The 22,969-nt window shown below is 42.1% G+C and overlaps 1 protein-coding gene across 7 annotated transcripts in view; it reads left to right on the forward strand.

Annotated features, from left to right (window-relative positions):
• Positions 1-22,969, forward strand: part of znf423 (zinc finger protein 423) — a 162,847-nt gene that overhangs the window by 69,972 nt on the left and 69,906 nt on the right. For 4 of the 7 annotated variants that reach the window (XM_039693310.2, XM_039693312.2, XM_039693311.2 and 1 more), the window contains 3 exons: positions 10,461-13,888; positions 14,596-14,680; positions 22,670-22,690. In XM_039693310.2, coding sequence (XP_039549244.1) covers positions 10,461-13,888; positions 14,596-14,680; positions 22,670-22,690 — 3,534 coding nt within the window. The remainder of the gene's footprint in view (positions 1-10,460; positions 13,889-14,595; positions 14,681-22,669; positions 22,691-22,969) is intronic. The other 3 variants (XM_089116415.1, XM_039693313.2, XM_039693314.2) reach the window with 1 other exon arrangement.

A 22,969-nucleotide genomic window follows, 5' to 3' on the forward strand; every position in this document is an offset into this window, starting at 1 on the left:
CTAACCCTGGTCCTGGATAACCTCCAATTCTGCACATTTTACATCTCTTCCTAGTCAAATACACCTGACTCAGCTCATGAGTGAGAAACAGTGCTCTGACTAAATGCACTTCCTGGTTAAAATCATGACACAGTGAGCAGCGCTTGTGCCTGTGACACACAGACCTGTCCGTGATCCAGCCTGCGATCCTGTTCCCTCTTTTTCTCCTTGAACTTTCCTGTCTCTCTTTTGGCCTATGAATAAAACAATGCTTCAGATTTAGCCCTATCTTTTTAGTGTCCTACACTGCTCCAGTGGTCATCTATTGCACTGTGAGTTTGTACAGGTGTAAGTGGATTACTGTAGCATCAACTTGTCAGCTGGGAGCACTTGTTTGAAGGCTTGAGGTGGATTAAACACTCATCAGAAATACGGTGCTTAGCCTGTCATGCCCCAGAGACCATTATATGCTAAGCTAAGAAGCTAAGAGTGATGGCTATTATTGTCACACCCATTTTTACACTGTGTGCTAACAGCTAATCATTCAAACCCTTCTGCATAAATAACACTAATTTTACTGGTGTGGATGGCAGTGTGAGCTCTCATTGTAGTTAGCATGAAGCATTCTCCATTAGCCTCCTCCTGTAGCGCAGGAGCCTGCAGGCATGTCGACTATTTTTAACAATGAGGTTTGGCTGATTGAGTTCAGGGAAAAGAGGGGTGGTCAGAGATAGACATGTTAGACAGCAGAACCTCTTCATATACACTGTCTCAGTGTCAGTGACGGGACTCGGCAGATTTTTTTTTTTTTTAGCTTTTACTTCTTTCAGATGGAATAAAGAAATTATTGCCACATATAATTTGTATCAAGCATGTTTACTAGACCACAATTTTTGAGACAGTCAAAAGACACACTAAAGATTTGAGGCAAGTAGACTAACCCTATTCCGCCGGTAATCAATGTTTGACTTACAGTTTTTATCACCCGAAGTGATTTTATGCACCGATTCGGATGGGACTAGCATCTCTGTGTTTATTACAGAGGTGGAAGTGTGTTTTCTTGATGTGGGCATGACAGAAGTTCTAATGTGTTTGTGTGCATCACATATAGCGTATATATTTAAAAAAAATTAATTACTTAATCATATTAATAACTTTAATTTATTATTTAAAACTTCACATGAGTTTATGTAAGTGGCAGTTTATAATAATCCAACATAAGTGATCAGAGACATCTCACACTAATATTAAAATGCAGTCTTCGCAATTTCCTAGTTTTGGCTCGGTTCATTAATTTCATAATTGTAACTTTTTCATCAGATACCATCCATGTGAAAGACTGGTGTGCAAACGGTAGCTCAGGTAGGACAAAAAAACTAGGGATGGGCAACGATTAATCACATCCAAAATAAAAGTTTATGTTTACATAATATATGTGTGTGTAGTGTGTATAATTAATTTGTATATATAAATACACACACATGCATGTATATATTTAAGAAATATTTGCATGTATATACTTTATATATATTTATACATAATTAATATTATTATATACAAATATAAATATTAGATATATTAATAACACATTTTTCTTAAATATACACATACATGTGTTTGTATTTACAGTATATATATACAAATTAATTATACACACTACACACACATATATTATGTAAACACAAACTTTTATTTGGGATGCGATTAATCATGATTAATCATTGCCCATCCCTAAAAAAAACACATGAGAAACATTAGAAAAATACATTATCAGCATTCACAGACATTCGCATTCAGACAGGATTAGATTTTTCAGAAGACTGTTGAGTTTACCCCCAAAAAAGTTGGTAATTTGCACTAATTTTTGCTGAGGTTGTGTGAGAAAAACAGACATGGCAGATTCAGATAGGATTAAATTCACAAAGTACTCCTGGCTGTGACACATGAATTTATCCAACATCCTCCGTGAAAACTACTGTAGCTCCGTCCAAATAGGGCTTTTGAATGCACATTTATAAATAAAAGTATATTTTTAAAACATTTTTTTAAAATATGTGTGTGTGTGTGTATATGTGTAAGCACAGTACAAATTGGACTAGGACGTCCTTTAGTGCCCCCAAAAAAATCTAGGAACATGTGCCCATACTTGTTGACTGCATGTTGTGATGATATGCTGGGGTTAAAGGGATACTCCACCATTTTTTCATATTAACTGGGTTAGTTAAGTGCGATCAAAGTGTCTTGCGATTGAGTGCACGCACTGAGAAGAGAGAGGTATGTGTCAACTCCTCTTAGTTAAGGGAATAACATAGTTTAATATGAAAAAAACGGTGGAGAATCCCTTTAAAGGTTTACTTTGTGTTTTCAGGGGGCAGGTGAGCTTTAACCAAAACCCTTTTCTGCATCAGTTTGATCAAAGAGAGCCAAGAGGCAGAATACAGTGTGTGATCAGTTTAGAGGCCTGTCTGCCTCCGAGCACAGATCATAGAGAGAAAGACATACAGACGGGTACAGTAAGTGATGGAAGAAACGATCAGGGACACATTTAAACACATTCACCTTCTCTCTCTCTTCTTTCCCATCTGTTATGCACATGCTCTCTCACACAAAATGCATAAAAACACACACACACAAATGTGCGCGTCTCAGTGACGGAGGGTCATGTTCCAGGTTATGTGAGGTAGATGTTTGTGTGTGAGAGACTCTAGAAGGAAACAAAGTGCTTGTTTAGCACCGCTTTCCTGCATGGCTAGGCAGGCAGCTGCTTCCCATTGACTAGGTACACAGTGGGAACCTGACTGCACTCACTGTACACTCCCAACCAGTAAAACTTGTGACATACATGACTACCAGACAGAAGACACAATGAGTGACTGATAGAGCCATCAAATTGTTGTTGTTGTTGTTGTTTTTTTTCATTTGAGACCGCGTGCATGTAAAGCGCACAGATTGCCTGGAACTGCATCCAAATATACTTTATTTTCATATAATGAACTACACTACTGTTCAAAAGTTTAGTCAGAAAGATTGTAGGATTTAAATTAAGATGTAAATAACACTGTTGTTCAGCGAGGATGCATTGATTAAAGTGACACAAAGTAAATAATTAGAAATGTTTCACAACTACCAAATCAGCATGTGGAATAAATTGCATAAAAAATGTAAATACATTTAAAAAATAAATATATTAACATAGAAACAGTTATTTTAAATTGTAACAATATCTCATAATATTACTGTTTTACTATATTTTTATGAAGGTTTGTGTAAGTAATCAGTAATGTACATGAGCAGAGACACAATTTTCCATTGCGTTTCCACACTTACAGCTACTCTTGTTGTTGCTGTATAAAAAGTGAGGCAATGTTCATCATTTAAAAATGAGTAGCCAAACAGATTTCTTGTACATTTAGTGACATCATAAGGTTTATGTTTATCAAAATGTGGAAAGTATAGTAAAGGGAGCCAAACTTTGAAGAATAAAAAGCAAAAGAGAGAAAAGAATGCAGCAGAAGCCAAACGTCTCATCTCTGATGCTGGAGTTGTGAAGAGGCTTGTTTTGGTACACTTCACATATAATTAATCTGCAGCTGTTTAACAGTGCGGGCCCCCGCCGCTCGCGCAGACTGAGCAACACAAGAGTCAAACGGAGCTTAACCACTGCCAGTGCCCCTGTCGTCACGCAACCTCTCCCTCAGTCTTTATCTCTCCTCCATCTCACCTTCTCTCTCTCCATCAGGCGCGCACACCGAGTACTTGCGTTTCACCTTTGTGCCCCTAAAAATGCTTAGCATGTAAATCATCCTTGCTAAAAATGCCATTGGCTTTTCTGCATCTAAACATTATTAATGGCTGAAGGCTTTTAATTGGGTTTACAGCAACTTTATCTACTGCAGAAATGGTTTGTTTAGAAGTGATTTCATCTGTGTCTGGTTAGTGTTTAAAGGAGTGTTTCAGGTTAAATGGAAGGCAAGCTTTATCGTCAACATCTGTGGTATGTTCTTAATTACCATTGAAAATAATGTTGCCCCACAGTTTGTAAAGACAAACAAAGTGCTATAGTACGATATGGTATGGACTTCTGTTGTCCCACAGAACATGTATTACCAAAGGTCAAAGGCCCTTTCCCAAATGGTGTTCTTGATGTTTACTTAGACTATAGGGTTTATGATCTGTCATGTTTGGATTCATAAGGGGCCCCCTCATGGTCACCCGCTTTTAAGGATATAATGTGTCATAAACCCACATTACTAGTGCTGGGTGTCAACATAGAGTTCCTGATTTGATTCATGTCATTTTTTAAAAACTTCTATTCAGTTAGGAATGAGATCTTAGATTGAGATTTATTTTAATTGATTTGAGCATATTTGTCTACTTTTCTTACATATGATTTTCTTTTACATGAGATCTTAAGAATTGCTATCAAGATTGTTCAAATGTAGATCACCATTAATTGGAAAATCATCTATATTTTTTGCCCAGGCCTGTGGTGTCACATTGGTGTTCTGCTCATGTCTTCTTCCCATCATTTCCTATCCTCTCTCCAGTCTCTCTTGTTGTCATGTTAGCAAGTAGCACTGCACCCATCTGTACAGCACTCTGTGGTCTCTAGAGGTGAGTGAGTGGTCAGCCTCCAGAAGGTGTTCCATTTCTCTTCCTCACCTGGGGGTCGCTAGAGGGGGAGATGGGGAGCAGGCTGTCAGCTGTCCTTGCCTTCCCTACCCCCTGCTCCTCACCTTCTGCCCTGGGAATGAGTCCGGCTGCTCGGACGCTTATGGGCGCCAACAACTCCATATGGGCTGTGGGCAGCAAGAGTGTGTGTCCTCCAGGATTCCGGCCCCTGACAGACAGTCCGTCCTGTGACATCACTGCAGTACGCATATGTGTGTGTGTGCAAGGGTACATATGAGTGTAAATACATGGTTCTCCTCCAGGATTATGGTCCCTGACAGACTGGCTACATGATGACATCACCTTGGCATGTTTGCTTGTTTGTGTCCTTTAGGAAAAGACCCCTAACAGACTGTGTCCCTGGAGCCCCCTGTAGGGTACCGAGAGCAATGCCAGGGGTCCTACGAGCACAGACTGGAGAGTGTCAGCTTGATGGAGCAGAGACCGTTAGGGACGGCAAACATGAGTTTGTGTGTATGTGCGTGTTTGTGTGTCCACTAGGACCAGGCCCCTGACAGACTGTCTCCCTTGAGCAGCGGTGGGTTACGGCTGAGGCAGAGAGTGTGTCAGCATAGAAACCCAAAGGAACATTGCAGAACAGTTGGGGGGAATACAGGAGTCGGTTTGCTTGTGTGTGTATGTGTATAGATGTGTGTGTATTTTAGTATCGATAAACAGGTGTTTGGTCTCAGAGACTGTGCTCCCGGAGGACTGCAGGCCATGTGGTCAGTTCCTGTGTGCCGCCCCCCTCCCTTCTCGTTCTCTCCCTCATTCCTTTCTAGTCCTCACTCTTCCACTCTTTCCTACCCTCTTAGCAACATAGCTTTGTCCTCTGTTGTATTTGGTTATGACGGCCCTGTTGCCTAGGGGAGAGAGGAAGGAAGGAAGATATGGAAGAGGGAGGTCTCTGTGAGAAGCACAGAAAAAGAAAGAGACGATGGAAGAGAATTAAGATGAACCGCTAGTAAAAACTCCTATAGTCCTATACTCTGGGTTTATCTGGAAGTTGTTTTCCCCTGGCTCTTGCTTCAGGCCTGTCTGGCCGGCATGCTGGGTTGCCCAGTGGGAGCACGGGGTGGAAGTTGTTTTTCTGCCCCCTACAGTGTGTCTCTCCTGCCCCGGGCTGTGGGCAGAGGGCCAGGGGTAAGGGGCTGTGAGCTGGGCAGGGGGGCTGCTGAAAAGGTGGAGGATTTGGGCAGGGGGCCAGGCTCAAAGGTGGAGGGGGTAGAGGAGGGGTGAGAGGTCAGGGATGTGGAATGTGACTAGGTGATATAAGACACAGGTTTAATTAGACCACGATTCTACCATTTTGCTTTCCCTATGTTCCATCATGTCAGAATGATCGTATTTACGAGTGCTCATAAAATTCACTAGTAGGGAATAGGTGACTTTCTTTAAGCTCTGACTTTTCTGACTGACTTGTGGAACATCAATTAAAGATTTAGTGTGCAAGTGAATTGGTACTGATCATAAGAAGTTGAAATTGGGTGTACTCTGTTGTAATCTTCAATTACATGCACTTTTGCCCTTACAGACTTTGATATGGACGGAAAAGAATTATATAAATACAATATTTTCACACAAATATTTTAGTTTGAGTTTTAGTTAATCATTTATTTACATTATTATAGTTTTTATTTTAATGTACTATTACTTAGTTTGTTTATTTGTACTGTGGTTATATTGTAATCCAAAGATTACTTTGGATCTTAGTCGCGGTAGGCACATATTTAATTTGACATAAATAAAACCTTTGCTGTGAGATTAAATGTGAAGTCAGTTAAATGTTATGTCTTTAGATCCTAAGTCATGTTTAAATATTCACAACCTATGTATTTGGAGTTTTTGGTTTGTTTGGACTTTTTAAATACAACCTTGTACAAACTGTACCTTGTTTTTATATGTCAAAATATATATTTTGTTTATGCTTTCTTAGGGCTATTACTATGTTAATTAGCGTAGCTTGAGGCTATCAGCATTAGAATGTTGATGTCTGTGATCGCTGATAACATTGTCCACACATTTTAGATTACATTTTAGGTGTAGTTCTGAAATTAAACCTTCGTCAGAAAATTTTAAGCTTCTCTAGCAATAATACGCAACAATTTGATTGCAAAACAATGTTCTATGAACTCACTGGCTTTCTATGACTGGACTTTAAAAGAATATATATTATTACAGTCACTTTGAGTCTTTCTGAAGCAAAAGTATGATTTAATAGTTAAAAACTGCTTTAGAACAAAGCGAGATGTTAGTAGTGGCATCTAACCTAGATGGGGGTTGAGATTAATCTGGCCAAAACCAGAATGTTTGCCTTAATTTGTCAAATTTGAATAGAATATGTTGGAATGAACGTTAACTAGTTTAGTATTAGTTTGGTTGTTGTCGAATTGGGCATATTTAACTTTGTCTCCCATGTAGTGTAAATTTCAATGTGTTAATCATTGTGGAACGTCTGTATTGTTTTTGGATGGTGTGTTGTTCCAGAAGAGGAACAGCAGTGCTGTATGTCATAAGTGTGGGTCTGCTGTATATGCCTCCAAGCGCTAATGAACACACTAGCCTGTTTTGGCTCTGACGATTGGCTCGTGTCGGTAGGGGCATTCACAAAATCCACAGCTTTGGTGTTCGGAGAGATAGAGATAGAGGGGGATAGAGATCTATTTTTTTACCTTCTCTATCTGGCTTACTCCCACCACCACCCCTATCTGTCCTTGTATCTGATGAAGAGGAGAGAGGACAGACATCAGACTGAGCACGTCTTCATTACCGTCTTCCACCACGCTTCCAGCCCTGCATGCCAGTGCTTTGGCTAGCCCATTAACTGGCCTGATGTGGTTCAGCCCAGCCCGGTCTGGTGGAGGCATGGGGGTCTTCGCAGGGTGGGGGGGTCTGCTCTTGAATCTTCTAGAATTATCTGCAGATTAGATGCTGGGGTGGCTGGCGCCATCACCATGTGTTTCTGTTATCATGCTCCCAATTACCAGGCCCTGTTCAAGGCGGGATGGCAGGCCCATCCCTGGACATCAGAATGTGTCGTTCTGCCAGTCCCGTCTTCCCATTCTTCCCTCCCTCGCTACACCCTTCCATCCTGTGCTCCACCCCTCCACATGGGACAGGTTGGCGAGAAGAAGGCCAGCGCCAGGGGCAACCACCAGAGCAGCCTGTTAATTCGCTAATGAGTCACAACATGAAAGAAAGTTTGGGGATGGAATGTGGAACAAGTGAGAAACAAACTGTCAGAGAGGGAGAGAGGAATCTGAAAACAATGGGAAGGTCGATTGAGCTTGTAAATGTATAAGAACAGGGGCGTGGATGGAATGAACCCCATGTTTTCATGCCCATTCCAGACGCCGGTTCTTTTCTCTCTCTCTCTCGCTCTCTCTCTCTCCCCCTCACTTTTTTTCTTTCTGTTTCTTTTCTAATTTAACTTTTCATTGAAATTTCTTACCCTGTTTAGTGCTCTTGCCAAGTCCCCCGGCGGACAGATGACAAAAGCCCCCTAAAAGCCATGTGATCTTCCATTTTCCGACAGCCACACTTCTGAGGATTAAAGCTATTTAATGACTATAATCTCCCTCTTTCTCAAAAGTGATTTCTCACATTCTGTCGCAGTCAGAGGGATTGCATTAGCATTAATAGATTTATAATTCGCCAGAATGACCACATGTGCCAGGAGGTTTTTTTTTTCTTTGAGGCTCCATTCTTTTCCTCTTCTCTGCCTTTTTTTCCCCTCCTTTTTTCTGGCTCTGAACTCAAGCAAGTGTTTCTTTGTATCTCTTGCACTGTGGTACATGTCTGTGTCTCAGCAGGACGGCCTACCTGTCAGTCGGCACCCCCGCCATCGCCACTATACCCACCCCCCTCTCACCTCCACAGTGGCTGGATCAGAGAATGGCCTGTCATGGGCCACAGTCTCATTGTGTAGCCAAAGAATTCACCACGGTTAAGTCCCTTATGGGCTTTTCATCTGAGCTCTTTCATTGGGCCACTGCAACACTTTCTCTCCCGTGTTGCAAGGGTTTTAGGTTGTGTTGGGATGGCTCTTATCCTGACATGGGCACAAAAGCATGAGAACATAACAGGGGGAGGGCACTGTACTTGAAGGAGGGAGGCGAAAGAGGCAGAGGAGGTGTGAGAGAGGTGGGCCACCTCTTCTTACGCTAAATGTAATCTGAGAAAGAGACGCTAAAACAAAAAAGAAAGTGGATGTACTTGGACACAAACTTGAGTGGTTTCCTTTTCTTTCTTTTTTTTACAAGACAATTATTTGTAATTTGTGTCATGTTATTCTCTCTCTATTTTTTAGCATTTTTTTTAGAAACCCTTTTTGTAGAATTAAAAATGCCATAAACCAAAAATCTTTGTCATTGTAACATGCCATCATCATACTTTCAAGATTTCCTTTAAACTTTTCAAAGACAGTCAGAATGTTCTTTTAAAAATCACCATTTCCTTTTTATTATGTTTTAGAGTAGGGGAATTAAAATCCAAAATTTATTAAATGTATTAATTTAGCTTGAGATGCTACTATGCAATTTTTTAACACTTAAATTATAAATCTGAATTTTATAAAAATGTTTAAAAAAAAACACTTTAATTTTAGAAAAGCACTCATTTCATAGAATTACCTATTTCTAAACAATGTCACACTCTCTTATTTTACTGATATCTCTATTTTTTAAGTTTTTCTTTACTCCGGCTCTGAATTCATTTCTCGCTTAGAGCTAAATTCATAATTCATGGTTTTACAAATTTCTACCCACAAACCCCCGTGGAGATTTATTTGTTCTGCACAGCACCTACATTTTAAAGTGGATCGATTCATCACTTGAATATATTTTCTACAAATTCTGCTGTGCTCACCTTTGTGTAATGGGAGAGTAGTGGGCGGAAGTAAAATCCTACAACTGCCATATGGAGTTGAAGTTATTAGTTTATACAATACACGCTGAGGTGATGCACTTTCTTTGTTCTTTTTTTCCTTTTTCCTTTTCCTGTCGCATTAGGTTGTAGATTGTGACTGTTTCAGTGTGCTTCTCATTTCTAATTAGAAAACCAAGCATAGGAGGACATTGTCACGTTTGGCTTGTGAGTACAGATGGAGTTTTTAGAGAATGTGGGATGTTATTCTCCGTAAACATACATTTTTTGAATCTGTTTTACCAGAGGCTTTTTCAACGCATTAAGAGTGAACATACAACTTAGAGAAAATAAAGCAAACAAACAGTGCTCTGATAGAAAATTCTGTGTTTGTCTGAGCCGCAGTGGGACTTTGTGCTCGCAGCATCCCTGCTCAATAAGTCATGAGCTCTCTCCATTGCTTTCCTTCAGAGTCTGCTGGTTGAGATGCTAAATAGATGACGTGTGGACTGTGTCAGGCCCCATCAGATTGCACGAAGCAGGAGAATTAAGAGCAACCCGATTTGTATATCTTTGTATAATGTATGCCTGCATTAATCTAGACTGGTCGTGTGTTTGCACAAACAGCGGAAAAACATAAATAATCCAGTGCTATGATTTTGTATGCTTTGTCCAGTAAGATGGCTTTCCATTCTGAATGTGCTCTAATCACTTTTGTGAAGCGTTTCAATCTGGTGACCATAATGAAAATATGATAAAGCAGATCCAAATCTGAGGGATATGGGTATGAGCTTGTTTGCTTAGGGAGGATAAGAGGATAAAAAAAATACATCTTTGTCCTTATTTCTCTACTCTTGTGGGGTTTGAGGTCTTTAGTTCTTTGCTTCTATTTTGATATGTTCTCTGCCTCTTTAACATTTTAATTCTGTCTGTGTTTTGCATTGCAGATGGTGATGATGACCCCGGGCTCTCCTGGGTGGCGTCCTCTCCCTCTAGCAAAGACGTGGCATCGCCGTCACAGATGCTAGGGGATGGCTGCTGCGATATGGGCATGGGCACAGGGGAGGAAGAAGGGGGCTCTGGCCTGCCTTATCCCTGCCAGTTCTGCGACAAGTCCTTCAGTCGCCTCAGCTACCTGAAGCGCCACGAACAGATCCACAGTGACAAGCTGCCCTTCAAATGTACCTTCTGCAGTCGTTTGTTCAAACACAAACGCAGTCGTGATCGCCACGTCAAGCTTCACACTGGTGACAAGAAGTACAGTTGCCAGGAGTGCGAGGCAGCATTTTCTCGCAGCGATCATCTCAAGATCCACCTCAAAACACACAGTTCCAGCAAACCTTTCAAGTGCAGCATTTGTAAGCGTGGCTTCTCTTCCACATCCTCTCTACAGAGTCACATGCAAGCCCATCGGAAGAATAAGGAACACCTGGCAAAGAAAGACCAGGGTAAGCGTGATGGATCTAGCAGTGACGTAGCGGACCAGGACCAGGACCTATATATGTGTGATTACTGCGAGGAGACATTCAGTCAGACAGATGAACTTGAGAAACACGTGCTGACGCAGCATCCCCAGCTCTCAGACCGCGCAGAGCTTCAATGCATCCACTGCCCTGAAATCTTCAGCGATGAAGGCACTCTACTCACCCATATTGACAGAACGCATGCCAACAAGAAACACAAGTGTCCCATGTGCGCAGAACAGTTCCCATCTGTAGAGGATGTCTATTGCCATCTTGACAGCCACCGGCAGCCAGACTCCAGCATCCACAGTGCCAGTCCCGATCCGGTCTTGGGAAGTGTGGCATCAATGAGCAGTGCTACACCTGATTCCAGTGCCTCCCTGGAGAGAGGATCAACCCCAGACTCTACTCTCAAGCCTGGACAGAACAGACGCAAGCTTGCACCTTCTTCTGACCATGACGATGGAGTCTGGTCAGGCAAAGTGACCTACAGTTGTCCGTATTGCTCCAAGAGAGATTTCAACAGTCTGGCTGTCTTGGAGATACATCTGAAGACTATCCATGCAGACAAACCTCAGCAGAGCCACACTTGCCAATTGTGTCTGGAAACCCTGCCTACTCTCTATAACCTTAATGAGCATGTGCGCAAAGCACATAGATCCAGTGGGAGCTCTGCCTCAAACTTTCCACTTCTGCAGTTCAGTAATGTTTCGGCCTTTCATTGCAACTACTGTCCTGACATGTTTGCTGACATCAATAGCTTGCAAGAGCACATCCGTGTTTCTCACTGCCTCTCTGGCGGTGTTGTTGCTGGATCTACCACTTTGGAGGGCAACCATGCTTTCTTCTGCAACCAGTGCTCCATGGGCTTCCTCACAGAGTCCTCACTCACCGAGCACATCCAACAGACCCATTGCAGCAGTGGGGGTGGTGTGACCAAGATGGAGTCTCCAGTCTTGCAGCCCTCTCAGTCCTTCATGGAAGTGTATTCTTGCCCTTACTGCACCAACTCTCCCATCTTTGGTTCCCTCCTCAAACTCACTAAACACATTAAGGAAAATCACAAGAACATCCCTCTTGCCAACAACAAGCGCAAAGTCAAAGTGGCAGACTTGAGCCCAGCCTCATCTGATGTGGAGATATCCTCCCCTAAACGCCATAGGGTAACTGGCGACAGCACTCCAGCAGTTGCTAATGGAGACTATCCCTGCAATCAGTGTGACCTTCGATTCAGCAGCTTTGAGGGATTCCAAGCCCATCTCAAGTCCCATCTGGAACTGCTGCTGAGGAGACAGTCTTGTCCACAATGCAACAAAGAGGACTTTGATTCTCAAGAGGCACTGCTTCAGCACTTGACCATTCACTACACCACCACTTCCACCCAGTATGTCTGTGAGAGCTGCGACAAACAGTTCTCTTCTGTAGATGATCTGCAAAAGCACTTGCTAGACATGCATACCTTTGTGCTGTACCACTGCACACTGTGTCAGGAAGTCTTTGATTCAAAGGTCTCTATACAAGTCCACCTGGCCGTCAAGCACAGCAACGAGAAGAAAATGTATCGTTGTACGGCCTGTGCTTGGGACTTCCGCAAAGAAAGTGACCTGCAATTACACGTGAAGCACAGTCATTTGGGTCATCCTACCAGTACAGGGGCATCTGGGAAAGCACGCAAATGCATATTCTGTGGGGAGACATTTGGCACAGAAGTAGAGCTCCAGTGTCACATCACTACTCACAGTAAAAAGTATAACTGCCGGCTCTGTGGGAAGGCTTTCCATGCCATTGTCTTGTTGGAAAGACATCTCAGAGAGAAGCACTGCATTTTTGATGGAGGAAATGGCAACGGAAATGGAGGCAGCCAAAATGGAACGCCTAATGGGGTGACTCAAAGCTCTAAGCGTTCCACAGCAGGGTCAACTGCAGCTGCTGAGCAAGCAGATTTGCAGAACATGCTGTTAAAAGGAGGAAGTCAGGAAACCGTAAACAGCCATGAAGCCAGCGGTGGTGAAGAGGAGCTGGACGCCTCAGAGCCAATGTATGCCTGTGACATCTGTGGTGCAGCCTATACCATGGAGTCTCTTCTCCAAAACCACCGCCTTCGAGACCACAACATCAGACCTGGTGATGACGATGCAAGCTCAAGAAAAAAGAAGGCTGACTTCATCAAAGGTAACCACAAATGCAATGTTTGCTCGCGGACATTCTTTTCTGAGAACGGCTTGAGGGAACATGCCCAGACGCACCGTGGCCCGGCGAAGCACTACATGTGTCCCATCTGTGGTGAACGCTTTCCTTCACTCCTTACTCTCACTGAGCACAAGGTCACCCACAGCAAGAGCCTGGACACAGGCACCTGCCGTATCTGCAAGATGCCCCTGCAGAGCGAGGAAGAGTTTATCGAGCACTGCCAGATGCACCCTGACCTGAGAAACTCCCTCACAGGCTTCCGCTGTGTTGTTTGCATGCAAACTGTCACCTCGACACTCGAACTGAAGATCCACGGAACTTTTCACATGCAGAAGATCTCGTCCTCTGGGGTCAGTGGCGGAGGAGGAGGATCAGCCTCGTCATCTCCAAATGGCCAGCTGCAGGCTCACAAACTCTATAAATGTGCCCTTTGTCTCAAAGACTTCAAGAATAAACAAGAGCTGGTCAAGATCGATGTCAACGGCCTGCCTTATGGCCTTTGTGCTGGCTGCATGAGTCGGGGCACAAATGGCCAGTCCCCAACTGTTGTTGTCACCCCACAAGAAGGCGAGAAGGGCACCACTGGACTGCGCTGCCCAGAGTGTGCTGTTAAATTTGAGACCCTGGAAGACCTGGAAAACCATGTTCAGGTGGACCATCCTGAAATGAGCCCTGAGACCAGTGGAGCTAAGAAAGTTACGGATGCCTCACCTGTCCCTAAAGTAAGTGTAAAAAAAAGCCTAAACCTTATGATAACCTGATATTCTTTATACTACAACTGTCGTCTTAAAGGATATTAAAAGTATTTTATAGTTCAATATGAAACAAGAAGATCAAAGATGGCCAATAGCCATTGTCCACAAGCACTGGGCCTTTTGACAGAAATATTCTATTTTAAATGGTTTTATATTTGCTTGGGGTATTTTTTAGGTCATTTGAGGTTTTCCTCTAGTTCTCAAAATTGTTTTCTTCCCCTACCTTTTCTCTTTTTGTGTTTCTTTTCCTATTATCTCTTTTCTTTTGGCAGTTCAAAAAAGAATTTTAAGCAATTTCTTTTGAAAAGGGGAGACATTGCCAGCAACCATTTTCTGGCAGTGTTTTTAGTGTATAAGTTCCCTGTGTTCCCAAAGTGTTCTGAGTCAAAGAGAGATGTGTGAATTCATGGCTACATTACTACTGGCCCCAGAGGGTTCAGCAGCCTCATCCTGCTGGGCTATTGTACAGCCTGTTCGCTTCACTAGATATTGACAGTGAACTTCCAGGGACGCTCAATCTTTACCTGTGCTTTTGTCTCAGATCAGTGTAACAGATGGGGGAATCATTGCCTTGTCCTCTCTTGTTGCAACAGGATAGGTTGGGTATATGTGAATGTGTGGAGGATTAAAAAAACAGTTCAATGTGAATTCCAATCCTGTATCTTTCCTTGTAGAAGAAGACGTATCAGTGCATCAAATGCCAAATGACCTTTGAGACAGAGCGAGAGATCCAGATCCATGTTGCCAACCATATGATCGGTAAGTTGACCCCATAGTTTCCTCTGCTATTGAGCGTGCGTTCATGTGTGTGTGTGTTTGGATGCTTGCCAGTCGCTCCTCCTGCTTTCCTACCCTTTTTTGCTGCCTTAGTCTTGCCCCAGCACTCTCTCTCACTCCCTGCACACAGGTGTGAGACAGACAGGTGAAATGAACAGCTCTATTTCTGGAAGTGCAGACATCGCTCTCAACAGCTGTTCCATTGTTTAACACTTGACTACGCAGCTGAGGCCTCGGCTGCAGGTCTGATTGCTCTGTTAACTCTTCACCATGCAGCCGAGACCAGGACTGCAGGTCTCGCTTCTTCAGCAAAGGCCAACAAACAATTAGGTTCTATTTTATTCCACTTCATTTAATTCCTGTAGTCTGTCGTGGACAATTACACAGATTTTGCTCTTTGTTGCCGATATTTTACAAATAGAGTAACGACATGTCCACGTGGAGGGGGTGTTATTTACCGATGTTGGAATTCTAAGTACGTTAGGTTAGCTGAACTAATAAAGGGCTCTGTGACTTATCTAATTATGTTATAGGAGTGTTTTGAATATGTTTCTTCGTACGCTACAATGCTATAGAGTGCTGGGTGCCACTTTTTGATGTTGGCTCCTGGATGATATTTTCTATCCTATGTTTTTTGTCTAGTGGCCCTGGCTGCAGTATATGAGCTTAACTGAACAGTTCCTTTGTAGTTGTTTTATATGCCTCCTCCCTTGGTGTTGTTATTCTTTAAGTAATAATTGCTGCTGCAGCACACTGTAGTGTAGATTAACGAGCTGGGCCTGTGAGTAATTTCACAGAACAAACGGCGCAATGCTCTAAGCCTCAGCAACTTCCTGGCCTTCTCCGATCCTGACAGCCGATACTAAAGTGGAGCCACCTGATATATTCTTCGAGTCCTTGCATGTCCATGCTGCATCTGTCTTTAAAACGGATATTATGCCTAACCACATAGACTTGTGTGTGTGTGTGTGTGTGTGTGTTTCCAATCTACACTTTTTGTCTGTCCTTATTTTATGTGGGTGGAATTTTGAGTTTAATTCTAGAGCCCTTTGGTTCCATGTTCATTTTCTCCTTCATTAAATGAGCATGGAAGTGCTTAGCACCCAATTATTCCCATATTAACCGCCCTGTCTTTAACCTCCCACCCTGTTTCTATCCATCCACCTATCGCTCTTCCATTCCTCTTTTCCATCTCACCTGACCCTTCACCATTCAATCACAACCTAACTGTATCCAACCTGCCCAATCTCAGACCAACACAATCCAATTTGGACCACGCTGAGAGCTCTCTCCTTTCATCCCTCCATCCTCTCTCTCTTTTCCTCTCTAAAGATACCGATGGTAGAGATAGAGGCTGCGTGTGAGACGGCAAGGCGGATCGTATGTCTCTCCCCATCGCCATGAAGGGAATTTTGGGTTAATTAACATCATAATTGTCAGAAAAGCTGGAGGAGATTAATTATGGAATTTAGGCAGATTATTTTAAGTGCCGTTGTTATTTTATTATTTTTTCACCCCTCTTCAAAGATTGATGACGTCTTTGAATAATGAAAAGGGAGTCGTGTATTAACCTTTATCAGACTCTGCGCTAGGCGCCAGAAAATTGAAGCGAGATCACAAAGGAGTTCCAGTTTTAGTGCTTTTGCTCTCTGTATTCCTCTTTCTTTTTGAGATTACGAAGCAATCATTAAAAAGCTACACTATCTGTCAGCTTTGATATATGACTGGTGAGGCTATTATAAGACTCTGATATTTTAGCCCGCCTTTTTAATGCTGGAATTTGCAAGCAGGCGCATTGTTTTTTTTTCTTCTTCTTCTTTTTTTTTAACCAAAAAAATGAAAAATATGTACAATAGGGATACTCACATGCAGCTCTGTGACCACTTTAAAAAAGTGAACATGGTCCAGATAATTGTAATGATACTTGACTAGGGGTTTAACAGTTCTCAGTTAACTGTTACGTTCTCCACCTGCGGTTCGGCACACATTTGCACCTTGGTTAGTTTGTCGTCATCCGAAACTTCAGGTCAGTCTGAAACTTTCAGACCAGTCACGAAATTTTCAGACTGCGTGCAAGTACTTAATTGAGTTCTCTTTCATGTCTTCTTGCCCATGGGTTTACAAATTCACACAAAATTGTTAATATGCCTGTCTTGGAGAGTATCCTTGTAGATAGTTGTTTATGTCTTAAGTGAACATAAACTGTTGAGAAATAAATTCATGTATTAGTAAATTTGATCCATGCATTATGTTTTAAAGTGAGAGCAGCCTAGTATATCTGCTGCAGTCTGTGTTTTTAATGAAAATCAAACAAGAAAAGGCAAAGAAAGGATTAATCTATATTTCATTTATACAGTGAGTTGTTGTTTTAAATATTATTATTTTAGTCAGTTTCTTTCTGTACCTGAAAAGTTCTGTAAGACTACCTTGAAACCTAAGATGCACTGGTTATTTCATTTGTATCTTTGTTCTATTGTATTTATTTGTGCTATAGAGTGCCAAAGTGATGACGTCGGAAGTCGGAAGTTAGCGGCGCAGGGGTTTCCTTAATCGAAAAGCTACGCATTTTCCCCATAGACTTCCCCATAGATCTGTGTTCAACAAAGAGTTGTGACCCTCACACGTTTTGTCTATCAAGATCATCTTTACAAGTTAATCCAAAATGTATACATTTTGAAGCTTATATAAAGTTTTTAAAAAACCCAAGCAGAAACAATAAAGTTTAAAAAACCACAAGCAGGTTATAACTGTGTGTTTTATATCATAGATGAAAACGTGAAAATATTTAGAGGCTTTGTTCACCACAGACCTTATTTCAGGCGTTTTAGCAAAAACCCATTCAAAAATCCCATAGACTTTAGAGCGAGGGAACTGGGAGTGCTAAATGCTAACTCACTTCCGCTTTTTGGCCTACAAAGTGACGTCGTAACTTTGGCACTCTATTACTTATTGTTTGATTATTTGTTCTTATTTACATACATTAGATTACCAAAACCATGACCCTAAAACAAACCGAACCATGAGCATTTTGAACCTTTAGACCCCTAATAGTTACCGACAACCACAACCAGCCCCATACTTTAATCATAGCCATAAGGACTGGTCAGATTTTAACACACAAATGCATTCATAAAAAGATAAATATCTTACTTGATTTTCTATAATTCATCATGTGTTTAGTCAAGAATGGTCCTTTCACATTATAATTGCATGCAGCAAATTAGGAAGCGTTCATTTTGTAGACAGCCTCATTTATATTATGTGTGCTTTCCGACGGTTGCGTCAATATCAAACAATTACTGAAATCGCTGATTTTGACTGCAAATGGACTCAATGCAGTTTCACTTTAACATACATTTTATTGTTGCTAATTGTTTGGCTTGAACTTACTAATTGAGTGAGCTACATAGGAGGATACATGTTCTTCTCCTGCCGTGTTAAATAGAACAGTTTAGCTTTGTGCTTTTTGCTCACCGTTTGGCAGCTGTAAAAATCGCACAAATTTGATCTCTCCGCCTTCTGTGTTTCATCAGTGCTTTCTCTATGCATATTCATGCATTCTCCTCTGCCAAAAGCAACGGTGTGTGTGAGAGTGTGATTGTTGCATATACTGTATGTTGAAGATGTGAATTTAGTAGATGCGAAGTCCCTGTGCATTCCTGCCCACATGCCTGCTCTTATATATGATTGACACAGCTGACAAGAGCTTGGATACACAGACAGACACATTCTGTCAACTTCCAGCTCTTTTCTTCCCTGAAACAGTTCCCAAACAGTCATCCTACCTTTTTTGCCGAGGTGTGATCATACCTCACCTAGCCTCCCCCAGCCTTCCTTTCCTCTCACTCTTTCCAGCTCCGTCCCCCTCCCCTCTCTCACTCTCACAGTCACCAGTAGGCTGAGGTGACACCTCATCTCAATCAGTTTACCTCCTCAAACTTGCAACATCTGCTCCCCTCTCTTCCTCCGCTCTCCTCTGCTCTCTCGTGTCCTTCCTGTGAGCGCCTCACCACTGCGTGAGCACGCTGCCTGTGTCATTTTGTGTACCGTCACTTTGCTCTGCCAACAGCCCAGGAGGAACTTGCACCAATCACAAGAGACATTCCTCCCACAAATGGAAAAAAAATAAATAATAATAATTCACACAACTTTAACATTCGTTTTACACACCTGAAGGCTTCTTGAGGCATGCTTCAGGTGGTTAGGGGACCTTGAGGTTTTGTGACTTGATCTTTAATTTAGGTTTAGATTATGTTGGTGTCGTTTCAAATCTTCGCCGCCTGCGTTTGTATGTAAGCAGCATTGAGCATAGGTGAGGGAATCGATAAAGATTTCGGGCTGTTGCGGTTTGCTGCAAAAGAGCTTGATTACACCAAGATGGGAGGGGTGGAAAAAGCCTAGTGTTTTAATTAATCCGACTGGTGAGGCAGGCGAATGCGATCAGAGCTCCGTTCTCCAGGAGGCGGTGAGCCTGGAGGAATGTGGGTTTATTTTTCCCTGCCTGTTGATTGAAGCCGTGTGATTATTTAATGTAGACGTTTGTCTCTGTGCTGAGAGACCGCGTAACGATTTTCCTTAGCAAGGATACGTCAATCCGCGTGTACGGAAAAAAATGAATTTCATTAGCGCTGCCCTGATTTTATCAAACAACCGACAGCTCCTGACTGCACAGGGTCATGCAGACTTTTATTTGCTGTGGTTTTTATACTGTATTATCATTAGTTTAATGTTGCAGTGATAGTCTACTCAGCTTCTGTTTAGGGTCGTCTGATCTCATTGGCTAGTCACCTTTTAAAGTGGAGGCATCCTATTGGTCTGTTAGAGCTTGACTATTTTTTTATGAATGAAATGATCTTTTCAAATATTGCATATTCTTTGTTCATCTGTGTAATTGACATGACGTGTCAATCTGTGACTGCAGTAGCCTGTAATGTGCTATACTTAATCTAAAACTACATTTTAAAATGATTAGAAATGCAGTTTTTATACTATATAAAAATGTTGTTGTTTAATTTATCACACTACAGGACTATTTGTTGGAAATACTTTAGTGAAGGACCTTTTCTGACTTACAGTAACAGTAATATTTTTTCAACGCATCTAGAAGCATACACTCCATTATGTGAGAGCCAGTGTAACCCCCTTCATTTCCCCTGTGAGGAGACAGACACTGCTTTACTCATTTCACTATCCCACACCAAGACCTGTCTCAGACATGACACAGGTTGACTGGACTGAAGGAAAGAAAGAAGGAATAAAGCTGAGAATTGTGGTGCGTTGTGGCATTTAGTTGAGTGACTGGTGGTGTGAGGCAAATAGACTGTTGTTGAGGGAGCCTAAACAGGCTGATGAATAGAGTATCTAATGTGTGCTGTTATATTTCACCCAGTTCACCAAAAAATACAAATTTACATTATTTACTTTTGTGTCATTTTGTCTCATTTGTCACACAATGACAGTTTACATGGCGGTCTTACGAATGAGAATTCTGTACGTATATATAGTATGTACACATTATACACACAGTATATATAGTATGTAAAAAAATCTATTAATTTATTTATTTATTTTTGGTAAATAAATTATAAATATAAAATAAAAAATATAAATTATACGAATTTAAATTATAAATGTTATTAAAAATAAAATTTTCAAAAAAACACTGAAAATGCACTGGAATGACATGAATATGAGTAAATAATGACAAAATCTTCACTGTTGGGTTAATTAACCCTTTGAATTACTCCAGTATGGAGATGGTCCTCAATGCAGAACACGAAATCCAGGGGGGAGGAGTTTGATCCAGATCCAACTCCTCCCACCTTACATATACCGATACCTACCCATCTCAGCCCCCTGATCCCTAACCCCACCCCTAATCCTACCCATCTCCACCCCTTAGATCTGGATCCAACTCCGCCCCCTGGATCTCGTGTACTGCAATGAGGTGCTACTGCCATTATGGGTCAGGATAATTTATGCGTATGCAGGCAATGCATCATAAAATTTCCTGTCACTCTCTACAGCATCTGCCTAATAAAGCAAAATATGTAAAATCACTCTTTGGCAGTGCTAGATAAAAATAAAAATACACCATTTTGACTTGACAGGGATGCAGATGAAAATGAGAAGGGGAGCTTGATCCAGCTCAGTGAGTTTATATTCATATTAATATCACAGACCCCCTCTGAGCCAGGCTGTTAGTTCGGGGGCAAAAAGATTTTGTGTCCCACCGTCGGGCCACCCTCATGGGGACGTGCCCGCATAGTCACTGCTTTTAATTTTAGTCTTCATTTAGCACAGCACCCCTTGATGATCACCTCTGTGTAGCGGGGCGTCCTGCTGGCAGGGGGAGAGTTTGCGCAAACGCGTACTCCTTAGAGCAAACGCCCAAAATCACGCACACGTATAGATACATACACACTCTCACACCTGTAGGGGGCACCCCGTGGATCTACAGCTGCGCAGCGGAAAACAATAAAGCCTTCAGAAAGAAAGAAAAAACCCCTGAGAGACCTTCACACACAAAAGATTGTGCACCAAAAAATAATAGTAATAAAAACACAGACAGACTGACAGATAAGCAAGCCGAGAAAAGGGAAAATAACTTGAGTAGCAAACAAGCAGACACCAAGTACAAGGCCTCTCAGACATTACAGCGAGGTGCTCGGCCTAGCATTCAACATTTCCTCCTTGACACGTTCTTGACAGTCCTTGTGATAAGGTGTGATGTTTTATAATGTCTGTGTTTTACTAGGCAGGCTAGACACACATAGGCAAGCTTGTTATTTGGGCCCCAATGCAGTCCTTGGGGTTCGAGAAGTTTTCTGTGTTTTCCTGTACTGAGAAAGATCATGGTGGGCGAGAGTATAGGAACGGTAAGAGAGGTGAGCAGAAGGAGGCTTTACTCATTTCACCTCTCCGTCCACCCCCCCACCCCCCACCCGTCTATCTCCATCCATCCATTTGGGCACGTCGCAAGGAAAAGCATGCAGACAACTAATGTTGCACTAATCACCGGCGTACAGAACTCACAGCACGTCCACTCTCCTCTCAATCGCCCTTAATCAGCCAACACATTTCAATTAGCATATTGTGTTTAACCTCCCTTTCATCTGCCTTTATTAGTGGATTGAGCTGTAGTCAGCCTCTTCACCCCCCTCCGTCCAACCCTGATTCTCTCTTGCTCGTCTGTGCTGTATCAGTACTCTCTCCCTTTTTTCTCTCTCTCTCTGTTCCACTTTCCCAAGGCCTTTTTTGTAGCGTTTTGTGCCACTGTGATCTTTCTCAGTGATAGGTTCAGGGTTGACCGTTGCTGTTGTAACATCACACATCGTAATGTACAACCATTTACTCTTCCTCGTGTTGTTCTGAACCTGTATGACTTTAATGCGATCCAGTGCTGTGTTAGACCCAATTGGCTTTTTATTATGTGGTCAAAAACATTCTTCAAAATATCTTCTTCTGTATTGCACAGGTTTGGAACGAAATGAGGGTGAGCGCATTTTTGGGTGAAATATCCATTTAAGTTTGGATACGACGATCATTCTGGAAGCACGTTAGGATAATGAATGCTCAAATAATAGTTAGGATTCATGAGGCTCATGTCGGTCCAAGCATGTAGTTTAGCAGACGTTTAGTCTTTTCCTAGTAATAAAAGTGTGCTGTCAAGTTGTCAAAATGACAAAAAATATAATTCAAGAGGTCCTGATGATTTGGAATGAGGGTGAGTAGATGATGAAACTCACCCCTTACCAATGGTTTATTTTCTAGTTGTAGTGTGTTTTGACAATTTAAGACATGCAAAACCATGGCAGCCCAGTCTCCCTCCATAACGTCACCATGAGTAAGCCATGACCCCCATGTCTGACCCCTCTTCCACCATCTAACCCTCATGTGATCATAGTGCTGCTGACTAACTGTCACCCTGCCTTCTCTTTCCACCCTCCCTGCCTGTCGGACGGCCCATAGGAGAGCCTGCCCAGCTGCAAGGTTTGTTCCCCCTTATCTCTCTCCATTCTTAGCTAGATTTCCTGAATGAATGACCCCCCCTCAGGCACACATACAGTACATCTCTCACTGCTTGAGTAGAAGGAGCGGGCCTGTAGTAGAGAACAGTGCATGATTGGTCACATAAAGGGGTCATTCCATTTTTATTTTCTTTTTTTTCCCCTCAGGCCCTTTTAATTTAGTTTTTCATGCTCATTTTCCATCCTCTTTTTGACCCACAGAATTAAACAAGCAGTTTTTTTGCCGCATGTGAAATAAGAA

This window comes from Pimephales promelas, chromosome 10 (genome assembly GCF_988280905.1).
Source record: "Pimephales promelas chromosome 10, fPimPro1.hap1.1, whole genome shotgun sequence".
Taxonomy (NCBI): Eukaryota; Metazoa; Chordata; class Actinopteri; order Cypriniformes; family Leuciscidae; genus Pimephales; species Pimephales promelas.